At 34.1% G+C, this 12,058-nt stretch overlaps 1 protein-coding gene across 4 annotated transcripts in view; it reads right to left on the bottom strand.

Annotated features, from left to right (window-relative positions):
• Positions 1-1,963: 1,963 nt before the first annotated feature.
• LOC102694948 (cAMP-dependent protein kinase type II-beta regulatory subunit) overlaps positions 1,964-12,058 on the bottom strand; it is a 29,450-nt gene continuing 19,355 nt past the window's right edge. For all 4 annotated transcript variants that reach the window (XM_015352403.2, XM_015352402.2, XM_069192490.1 and 1 more), the window contains 7 exons: positions 9,593-9,699; positions 8,629-8,782; positions 7,817-7,918; positions 7,638-7,712; positions 4,367-4,435; positions 4,079-4,217; positions 1,964-3,313 (listed from right to left, as the gene is read on the bottom strand). In XM_015352403.2, the coding sequence (XP_015207889.1) occupies positions 3,180-3,313; positions 4,079-4,217; positions 4,367-4,435; positions 7,638-7,712; positions 7,817-7,918; positions 8,629-8,782; positions 9,593-9,699 (780 nt within the window). In that variant the 3' untranslated portion in view covers positions 1,964-3,179. The remainder of the gene's footprint in view (positions 3,314-4,078; positions 4,218-4,366; positions 4,436-7,637; positions 7,713-7,816; positions 7,919-8,628; positions 8,783-9,592; positions 9,700-12,058) is intronic.

The following is a 12,058-nucleotide window of genomic DNA, read 5'->3' as shown; positions in this document are numbered from 1 at the left end:
GCAGTACCTTCCAGAAGCAAAATGTAAGATGTTGGTACCAAATCAGAGGTGTATGATATTCAAAATATCACAATACCCACAAATAATTATTTTCTCCTTTACCGTTTCATGTTGACGTTCACCTGTAAAATCTATTAATAACCAGGATTTGTGCTCTGAAGGAGCAGTTTTAAAATGAACTGTCCTGAAAATTATGTTCTATTATATCTGAATAAATTTAGAATGTGTAATGGAAAAAAAAATGTTAATTGTTGCGAAGACGTGCTGTACGCTGACAGTCTATTAAAAACAGAACATGTTATTATTGGAACCAACAGCATTTTTAAAATTCATATGCATTTGTACATATTATTGGGAAATAGTTATGGAATAAGAAAAGACTGGATCTGAAATACAAACAAGCCTTTCCAAATCACTACTTTGAACAGCATCATGGTACACAGTACATTATGTTGATTTAGTAAAATGAGAATGGCTGCCACACAAGCAAAATACCCACATAATGACTAGAAATATATGGACTAGGTAGTGTAGTGATATATTGTAGTGTGGTGAAAGCACTATGACTTTTTTGGGCCCTTGGGAGGAAATATACAAAAATAGTCTTTGGTCATGGAGGCCACTCCCAAGCAACAGATTCCAGTCCAACTTTATTTTTCAACAAAGCTGTCTGCAAGACACAATGTATTGAGATTTTGTATTACCGATAAGGGAAACAGTCAAGGCAGATAGCCCAAATTTACAGAGCCAATGCTATGTACATTTACTCAGGGTATTTTTCTCCTCATGACAGAAGACAACCCAGTACATATTTTACTCTAGATTAATTCTGTTGTAAGGGTGTTATCACTTTTGAAACATAGAAATATACATTAGTGTAAAGTGGTGTGCACGTTTAGTGGCTGAAAACCTTTGCTCACATACTTGGAGGAAAGGCTGGAATAAAAAACAGAATTCAACTTGTCAGTTATAGACAATTTCTGGAGGTTTGTGCTTTCTGCTTTGACCATTTCTCCCATCAACAGCAGTAGTACTGTAGTCCTTGATAGTGTATTGCATAAAGTCACCACCTACTGTATATAGTCCCTATTTCGATCCATAACTTTCAGAGTGCACGCATGACAGCAAGTCACAGTGTATTACCACTATAACTGTATTAAGATTCTATAAGATTCTATGTCATTAATTAAATTTCATATTTCATATCATATTTATTTTTTGCTTTCAGTATTTCCAATGCTGCATGCTTATATTATAATACATACACTGTATATCAGTTGTTCTCCATTGGAATTTGTCAACTCTATAAATTCTGACATTAAAGTACAGTATAAAGCATAACTTCTAGCAGCCTAAAACATAACGGGAAATTTATAATGTATTACTTGCGAAACTGGTCTTAATGAGATTAATCTGGATTTGAAGTTTTAAGTATAAAGACATTATATTAATTACCAGTTTTTCTTTCATGCTGCCCTTTTATGCATCTGAAAAACACAATTATTATGCACTAGATTGAGAATGATATATTTCAAATCAAGACTTTGAAGCAAATTAAGTACTTTTTATCCATATAATGGATTATGTACTGTGTTTTTAGATAAAAAATACATATTTATTAATTTTTATATTAACCAAATTCATAATTCTATACATATTTGAGCTCTGAAAAAATACATCAGGGAGTTTTCCTTTCTTCACTTAGAAATGTAGGTATTTTTGACTTGAGACACTGATCGTTTTTTGTTTTACTTCTACAATAGGTAATACAGTACTTTAAGAGCACATATAAATTATCTGCCAGGTGTGATCCTAAACTGAGAAGTGATTTTAATTTCCATTAAAATGTCTGGTTTAATTTTCTTACAAGAAACTCTGATAATGTTTCTTTTTCCGTTCTGTTTTATTTATATTAAATGTACCCACTTAAAAACTTTAGAAATATGATACAGCAATGACGTGATAACAATTCAAACAAGTATGTTTAATATTAGGTAGATGAATACAGGAATGCTGTTGGTTAAAGATTATTTTCTAAGGTATTGAAGAGGGTGGAAACAAAACCTATAGTGTCCATGGAAAAGGCCCAACTAAAAAACTAAAATTGAAAGAACAACATAACATCAGATTTCCAATATCTTTTACACAGTCCCAGCTGACTTTTCTTTACTTTTACTGTTGACTGTTGATTCTTTACTGTTGACTGTAAAACCAGTAGCATGTTAAGAGTAGTAAATTGCTGTTATCTTTTAAAAAGTTCCTAACAGGTTATTTGCTTTCAATTTTTAGATGGGACCTATATATTAATTATATCAAGGTTTATAATTGAGCAAAACCTATCAAATTTCAATTAAATTAAAACATATTTTGAATTCATTAATTTTCTAAAACAACAATACAGCAATCATAAAAGCTAGTATAAACCTGAATGTTTAAAATTAACATTAACCACATGTATCATTTTAACTGCAGTACCATTCATCATTTTCTGTTAATTAAGTTGTTCATTTTCTTCAAAATGAATTAGAAATTATAAAAAAAAAACATACATCAAAAGACTTTGTTTAAAACAGCACAAAAATAACTGGAGAATGCAAGAGTCATAAAATGCCAGCAACAGTGAACTAGATTTGATTTTTTTCCCTAAAAAATCATTTTTTATATAACCTACAGTACTCTTTAAGCCTATATTTCTGTGACTAGATAGAATGTAAGTAAAACATTTCTCTAGTTTACCGTTTACCAAATAATCATTACATGTGCACTTAACTTGAATGCCAATTTAAAATGAATTAATTGTGGGTAACTGAAAGAATGAAACAATGAAAATAGGTGAATTTTCAGGAAAGCAAAAATAAAAATTAAAGACTCAGACTGCAATGTTAAGATACAATCAAATACGTATAATAAAAGCAAATGATACTGTAGATCTGGAATAAAGGATAAGAGGCTTAAGACCCAGAAAAAAGGCATTCCCTCATAAGTCCTGGAAGTATAACAACATGTTTTTCAAAATAACATCTAGATTGCCATTGTTTAGTGTTTCGCATTTCTTAGAGTAAAATAATAAAAAATAGAAGTCAGTGAAATGCTTGGCATCTACACAAAGTTGACAGTTTTCTTGAACCAGCTTTGTTTTTCATCCCATAAGATGCACGTTAGTTCTTTTTGCTTCGTTTTCATGCGCTAGGATCAGCAATGTCCATATTACTTCCAAACATGGCAACAAGCTGCTCTTCATAGTTTGCGATGTTCCTTTTCATAATTTCCATACAGGGACCCAACAATCTTTCAAATGCCTGAACATCCATAACTGTTCAAAACAACAAAAAAAGTTTCAAGTTCTCCACCAATGCCCCACAAAAACTTCACATAATGCAAATAAAGCACTGAGTTACACATAAGCAAACATGAGAGCAATGTACCTTCAATCAATAAACATGCAATAAACCATAAGTAAAAAGCAATTACTACTAGGTCAATGATGTTGTAATAACGCTCTATTACTTATGGATGGAATTTGCAATACGTTACCTGAAGTGTTTAAGATTTTAAGAAATATATTTTTTGTTATAAGGCAGTAATTCAATTTGCATTCTTCACATTTTGTGATTGAATCTATAGGAAGTTGTCTATTTTTTCCGAATCGCCCATTGTTTATTTTTTCTTCTAAACCCACTCAAATTAGAATCACAAATTGTGGCTTTGCGTGTAGGCTTACAACAAAGGGAGCACGATGAAGTGCAGACTGGCTCCTACATCCTGCCCACCTGTTGAGCTAGAAGATCGATGGATGTTCAGGAGGTTCAGTGCTAACTGGAGGAAGGATGCATTCCTCACTGACTTTACTGCAAACCTGCAGACACCCACAAAATCACAAGGGGCTGTTACTTCCCCAGGATCCGAGAGATCCCTAGCCAAGTGATTCCAACCCTAGCCCCAAGGCGCACAATTCCAGTTGGGCAATCCTATCACAATCTATGAGCACATGAGCACCAGTCTCGTTTTATGTAACCAGTGGGGTGGGTGTAAATTAATAAAAATGTTTTTTAGCAAAAATATAAAGAGATATAAATACCTAAACATTTGACATTTCCTACAGCATATGCTGAAGCAGCTCGTGGCTTGTTTGTTACCAGAGCCAGTTCTCCAAAGTACTGTCCTCTGCTGCACCGTGCTATTTCCACTTCTCCACTTTCATCCACACCTGTTTTAGACTTGAAATAACAAAAAAATGTAACCTGACAGAACCTGCATCAGAAAATACCACTGATTATTTCAAATTTGGAAAGATAATGTTACAACTTTCGAATTGTGTAATGTTTTGGACACGGTTTAAATCAATGACAGTATCATTAAAATGTACCTTGCTCCTTCTCATTGTTATTCTTACTTCACCAGATTCCACTATGTAAAAACAATCAGCTGAATCTCCCTGTAAAATAGAAAATATGTCATAGCCAGACTAAAACATTAAATGTAAAATATATTGGACACATTTAATCAGGGCATTTATGTAGTAAAATTGTTACGGGGCCAAGCAATATAACAAAATGTGGAGCATTATACACATTATACACGAGGCCTGAGCATCAGTCATACCACAAGATGGCGGATTTTATGTTTCCAATTAAAAATACAGCAAAGCCCCAATATCTGCAAGTTCTACATTCTCAATTTCACAATTAGCATAACATTTTTAGTGGTGACCACTTTTTCTGCATCCCCAAACCAAAATCAACAATTTGCGGAATGCCTAGTAGGAAAGTTAATGGAGGCACCCACTTGCATATCTTCATGCCGGAGATCTTTAGAGTAAAGGCATATCTTGGTTAACAAAGAGTAAACAAGGTTATGTAGCATGGCATGATTGCTTGATCTTTAGTTATTCAGTTCCCTTCAGGAAAGCATTAGACGTGCATTGTATGCAGACCTTTGAGCAGAGTAATGTCTGCATGAGTGTAGTACATTCTAATCTCACACACTTCCACTTGCCTACAGTGCCTATATAAGTCTCGCACCAGGACTTCCCTTCATGCACCTCTCTGGCGCCTCCTCATCAGCATCCTTGCAGCAAACTCTCTATCTTACACCTTGCAATAGTGAAGAAGATTTTGGCAGCCTATCCAGTCTCAGATAGGCTGTCATTTCCTTAGCTAGTCGAGTCACCCCAAATACATCATATATATTCCTCTCTCTCTCATACCCATTAGGATCAAGCCGAAGTACTGACACAAAAGTAGTGTTAAATAACACAAACGTGGTCCCCCTAAGTTATCACCGTCTCAGTTCTCATGTACCTCATGAAAAAGGATAAAAAAGGAATTAGAAGAAAGGAACTGGCAAACAGCAGGAGCAGGAGAGTGAGTTGCTGAGTGGGAAGGGAGTGGCTACTGCTGCCTCTCCATCCACACCTCCACCTCACCCACCAGCCGATAAAACTCACTCTTATGTCCAGCAAATGACGTCTCTATTTTTGCAGCTTGTGCAATGCTGTACACTTAAATTACTTTTTTGTCTGTAATTACCGCCCCCTAATAATCTTTATTACAGCACAGTTGTGCTGAATTTACGATACAAATTAAAAATGGGAGAAATATAGAAAATGCACTTTGGTAATAATGAAAAAACAATCTCTAATTCAGAGTAAGCTATAATATAACAATGAACAAACCAGGACTGCTTATTGATCTGAAGTATTTGAATGTGGAGATGTGAATGTAAGTCTTCAGATGGTTCTTCAAGTACAAAAACAATCTAAGGTACACAGGCATGTGGTAGCCTAAGGCCCTGATTACACAAGGTATCCTGCTAGCCATCATTATCACTTGTAGCAAAAGCCCACACAGACTGCTCATCATAACACCTCTTGAAACCCACTGTTAATGCTCTTATAATCACATGTCAACTCAATCAACAGAAATGACACCTATCCTATTCCAAGAGACAATATCTAATCAGCACACTGAGAAGTTTCATAAGGTTATGAGCACTGGTAAATTTAATGGTTAAAAACACCTGTTGCCAATCAATTAAATGTTGGTAGTGAATAATAAAAGAAAAAATCAATTTATTATTACCCTTTAATATGATGATGTTTATGATAATGTTTACCTTTTAAAAATCGTATATTTTTATTGCCTATTATTAATCATGACTAATATAATGATAAAAAGTAGAAATGGCGAGATGCTATTTCTCCAATGCATCATGATTTATATTTTCAGATGACGTAATTCTCAAAATATGAGTAGATATTGATAAGCTTAACAGCAATTTGTATTGACTGTGAGTTGTCAGTTTTCACATGTCATAAATGGTGAAATGTCCTGCAATAACATTAGAGACAACAGATTATATATGCTATGATTTATGTTGCCAGCAGACTGACATTGTGTAAAAGGAAGGACTAGTATTCACATTTCTCATTCCCTGTGGGTACAGGTCTATCCTAACTGCGCAACTCCTTTGCCTGTTGTCAGACCCATATACAGCTTTGGATGAGGCTGAAACCCCATTCAACCGAGCCTTCTGATTGGTTCGACCAGAACAGGTGCTCATCCAAACACTGCTGATCTGTACGATCATGGGTTCTAGTATGGGTCACATCACTAACTGGTTGTGACTGGGATTCTCCAAGTGGCAGCACACAATTGGCTGAGCACTGTCGTAGATAGGGTGGGATTAGTTGGCAAGAGCTCATAGCAGCTACTGTGGCCTCCTGGGCTCTTGCTGACAGGCAGTGAAGGACATATCTGTCCTTCTACCAACAGTGAACCTGGCTGTGTTGCTTGTGACGTATTAAAAGATTAATATCTTAAAGCTGGGTAGGTTAGAGAAATCTGTTTAAACGTCCTTATTACATTCTGCGTCTTATCAAAGGGTTCATAGCTATGACAATCACAAAATTGTCTAAAACAAGTCATATGTATATCACAGCTAATAATCGGCAAATTCTATATTTTTAAGAAAAGTGTCTCATTTTAGCACTTAAAGACATTATAGAGCATCTTGTCTTATATCATTCCTGTTATTACCAGCTGTAGTCTAAGCAATCGAAAAATTTACTGAAAGCTTCTGAACGTTGCTAAGTATTATGATTTATATCAAATACAAAGCAACATATCAACTGACGTCCACAAGAGTTTGAAAGAATGTGTGACAGTCTCATATCGAAATAACCTTTCACAATCTTTCACATGATTTACACCCAGCAGCACCTTTAAACCGGCACTTCTGTATAATTTCATGCAGTCCTGCCTTTGGATGACAATCTAAAAGTTAGTTACGCAGTCTCCCATAAAGTCTGAGTGTTTAAATGCAGATATCCTAGAGATATGTACCTATGGTTTTGCAATCATCACAAAGAATGAAAGAGTGTAAGTGTACTAACTGTAAATATAGGAATGTATACACTGCATAAAAATTAATAAAGCTTGTAACCGAAAGTAAACCACTACATTTGTGAAATGTAACATTTTGTATGAACAATATATCAAAATGCACAAAGTAAGCTGTTTATAATAATTAAAATGAGAAAATCAAACATAAATAATACATGGCAAAACAAGAGTACTGATTAAAATGTTCACATAATACATAAAACAAGAATATAAATAAATAACACATATATCAACCTGAGCAATGATCTGTTCTCCATCTTTGTACACTTTAGATCCTATTACGTCCACAACTTTCATTCTTTCTGAGGGCTGAATGGGGAAAAAAAGAAGACAATTAACTCCAGCATGACAGCAACACAAAGCTTTTCAGCAGACTTCTGAAAAAAGAATTAAGAAAGGAAACAAGTACTAACTTCAAGTGATGTCAGCAATGGAAGTGTCTCAATGAATGACTCGTACATTTTCCTCTTTTTGGCATTGTTTTTCACAATGATTCTCCGGAACATTATTCTGTCCTGCAATATTTTATTAAAAATTAAGTTAAATAATCATGTTGGTATTTTGAAGCAAATATACTCAGTATTTTTTTAATTAATTCAAATATTAAAATCCATAATTAGCAACTGTATTACTAGCCAAATTTAAATATGATCACTCTTTTTGGGCAAATTTGTGAAAATTCACTTGATCCCTCCAAATTTCCCAAGTGCATGTTTCACAAACCTCTAAATATTTATTGTGTTTTGAATGGTAACTTGTATAGAGAATGCCATACTCATATAAATATAAAGATTAGTCGCATGTTCACACACAAAGAGAATCATCAGAATGATTTACCCAGAAATTTGCTCTCCCCAATATTTCCATCACAAAATAATGTAATAATTAATCACAAAAATGGCAGATAACAGCCTATATGATACATCAAACAAAACCTCAGCACATTTTTATTTGAAGGTTGTGTACATTTGTAATGCAGACATTTTACAGAGCACAAAACATGGGGATTTTTACGAATATACACTTGTCAATCATTCCAAGTATGTCCACTAGAGGGATCTCTATTCAAATGTAAATACATTTCTCTTTACACATGGTTTTGTTCTTGGACTGCTTAAGTGCCCCTTAAACATAAAGCATCAAAACTAATCAATATTTCAAGGTATTGGAAATATTTTACGGTCATGCTTGGTTGTATTTAATAATCAAAACAAGAACAACTTACCAAACCCCATAAAGCACCAGGTGAGGTAGCAATGATTGTAGCTGCTCTTGGGGTATTGTACATTAAGGCCAGCTCACCAAAACTCCCACGATTATCATAAGAACCGACACAACGATTGATGCCATCTACTTTTACATAGATGTCATATGTTCCTCTGTAAAAAAATAATGAAAAACATACTTTGGTCAACTGTATTTCATATGTCAGTAATGCTTATCAGTTTAAAAAAGTAAACGAAAAAATAGATGATTATAAAAAGGTCAGTTTATTTCAGTTGTATTGCTCATAAATGGTTAAAACATAAGTATATAAATATTAAGCGAATTTGATACAATTATGACAGCTGCTTAAAATCCACGACAAACATTATGCACAACTATTTCTAGCACACCCATATAATGAAAGAGTCATTGTTTTTTTACATAGATAAACAAAGATGCTAACCAAAGTAAAACCAAATTTCACAATATCATAATCTACCTTCATCTTTTCATTCAACAAATGAGGAATAGGTTGAGCATAATTGTCCATCCATTCTACCGGGATTGCAAACCAATGTAGATTACTAATAACAATAAAATTCTGAGTATCCATAATAAAATTAAACCACTGCCATGGTTTCATGACACAATTATGTCTTTGATTGTGTAAACTAACGGTAGATATTACTAATAATCTAATGATCTCCAAAGCAAATGGTCATTTGGCATTTCAAAATTAGACAGATTTAAGTATTTCCACTCAATGTAATTTCTTCCTCATGTTAGTAGGCTTTAAGGAGAGCATTATTCTATGGTGATTGTACTAGATGGCAAGACTCGGACAACAACAAAAAACAATATTGATGCTGTCACTGAGACTTCTTAAACTATATGGTCAAAACACTAAATCCCTTTGCACCCACTAAACTTTTTTTTCCAGGAAATATGCTGCATTGTTAATAACAAATATACTAGAGTCCTACCTGTCAATGACATAGAAATTATCTCCATCATCATCCTGATCAATTACATGTTCACCAGTTTCCACAATCTTCTCAAACATGGCATCCAATACCTGAGACATCTGCTCCTAATGAGGAAAGAACAATAAAAACATAATAAATATATATCTATATAATGGAAATGGAGAAAAGTGAATTAAGAAATGATGTAATTACGTTACAGCTTTAGGTGACTGGGAAGTGTCTCTTAAGAGTTTAGATAAAGGTTGAGCAAAAACAATTGTAAAGATTACCTTGCTATACCCAGGTAATTAAGTCATGGGTTAATGATGGTCAGAAGCACCATATACAGTAAGAGCACAGTAAGAACAAAGAGAAAAAGAAGAGGATAAGAATATAGAGTTGGAAGGTGAAGATTGCAGTAAGCAAAAGCCTCTATTTCATGATCAGCCAAACAAAATCTGACCGGAGCTACATTCTAAACCTTGCTAGAGAGAGGTTGCTCTTCAGTGTTTTTAGGCAACTTGGGTTTCCTGGTTAAAAGATACCTCAATTAGAGTCGTCTTTCCTGCTCAGGGTGCATTTTTAGAATAGGGAGGTAGGCTCCCATTTATTTTATGGCATCTGGGGTGCAGAGAGATGTCATTTGCATTTATTTAGAAAGGCAGCTTATGTCTTATTTGGCATTAAGAGTTTAATACTTAATAAAAGTCTGGGGGTTTTCTGGGTGATCAGGATGTTAGACCTCTGATACGCCTAGTTTGTACATTCTGTAAATGTAGTAACTTGTGTGTTGTATATTTCATTGTTTGTGGTGCAGTGTTTGTATTGCCATCATTAAGATTTGTTTAACCAAGTGTGCCTGGATTACTACTTTTTTCACCAATGCTGTACCAGAGAACAAAGAATTCATGTGCCTCTAATAATACCAACTGCTTGGGTTTATTCTGATGAATTGACTTACAAGTAGGGGCTTATGAATATTCATTTTACATATTGACTTAACCGCTCTGTCAATTCCTGTTTTTCACCACTATTAGAGAACCTGCTGTACAGGATAATGTGTGCAAAAGTTTATATTAACATAAAATTGATTTGCTTGGAAAGCACATTTAGTGTATGTCACATAATTAGCAAAACAGGCATCTTATCTGAATTGTCTATGTTAAGGTCAGCAAAAGTTTCTGTTTAAGCTGTTCTGTATATAAGGCTCACAAAAAGCCACTGTGTGTCACTTAATAATACAATAATAATTAATGTGTAATAATGTTGGTGTTATCTCATTAGACACAAGGTCTCCCTTTATAGGCAGTGAGCGCAATCTACCAAATGAGACAATAAATACTGATATATTACTGTTTCCATTCTAACAGTGTTTTTTTCATAGAATAATGACAACATTAATTACAAATATCAATAATGAAGATTTTTGTGATCAATTTATTTGATTGATTTTTGGGTTGACAGGTTTACAACATAGCAGAATAATAAAATTAAACATTTACTTCCATGTTCCTCTACCCCAACCTCAAAAACCCTCAAAAGTTCCATCAATGAGTGCTCTGTGAGAAAGATCATAACATCACTCTATAATATAGAGAGAATACTGAGAGAAACCAGTCTCATTGTTCTGTCCCTTACAATCAGTATGGCAATCAAATGAAAACGGAATGAAAGGGAAATTATATGGAAAAGGGAACTCTATTAGCATTAACTGTCAAACAAAGATATAGTTAAACCAAATATGTGATCACAGATCATAAAATTAGTTGTAGTCTTCAGTAATATCTGCCAAAGTGAGAACTTTCAGACAAAACCATAAAAAACAAGCTACAGGAACACTAATTTTAGTGTTCTTCCACCAATCTCCATACTGTTTCAGATAGGAAACAATAGGTACACGTCCAAGAGTAAATGTAGTAACCTGTAAGGGACGTTTTCTTCTAGAAAAAAACGACATCAGCATTGAACCAAACCATGACTGAACATGGTACAGGCGACCAAAAATATACTTTAAATAAAGTTCAGTAATGATAAACCACCCAAGAATTTCTCATATTACATTGTATGGGATTTGATATACCTGTGCTTCCACTTGCATACAATTTCTAAATTTCTACAATTTAGTCCAGTACAGAGGATCTCCATACAGAAAGAATGACAGAGAGTACTTTACATTCATATTTGTTATCAAATACAGAAGCTGCATTTTCTCCATTTAAGTTAGCACAGTGTTAAATAATGCTTTTTGTAAAGTAACTGATATCTTGTAGAAAAAAAAACAGTTTTGCTGATGGGTGATAAATTTCCACAACACTGACTAGCCCAAGGTCTGATTAAATCTGTGCAGGGCAACAGATGTGGCATTGCGTTAGGAATCCCGCTGTGCACACAATCAATCACAAACTAGGTTAAATAGCATTCATATTGGTGCCAATAATTAGTCAGTAAATTAGTACAAAATTAATTGATCAGTAAACTAAACCA

This window comes from Lepisosteus oculatus, chromosome 7 (genome assembly GCF_040954835.1).
Source record: "Lepisosteus oculatus isolate fLepOcu1 chromosome 7, fLepOcu1.hap2, whole genome shotgun sequence".
NCBI classification, from domain to species: domain Eukaryota; kingdom Metazoa; phylum Chordata; class Actinopteri; order Semionotiformes; family Lepisosteidae; genus Lepisosteus; species Lepisosteus oculatus.
Note: the sequence above shows the minus strand (reverse complement) of the source record. Positions and strands in the feature narration are given on the sequence as shown.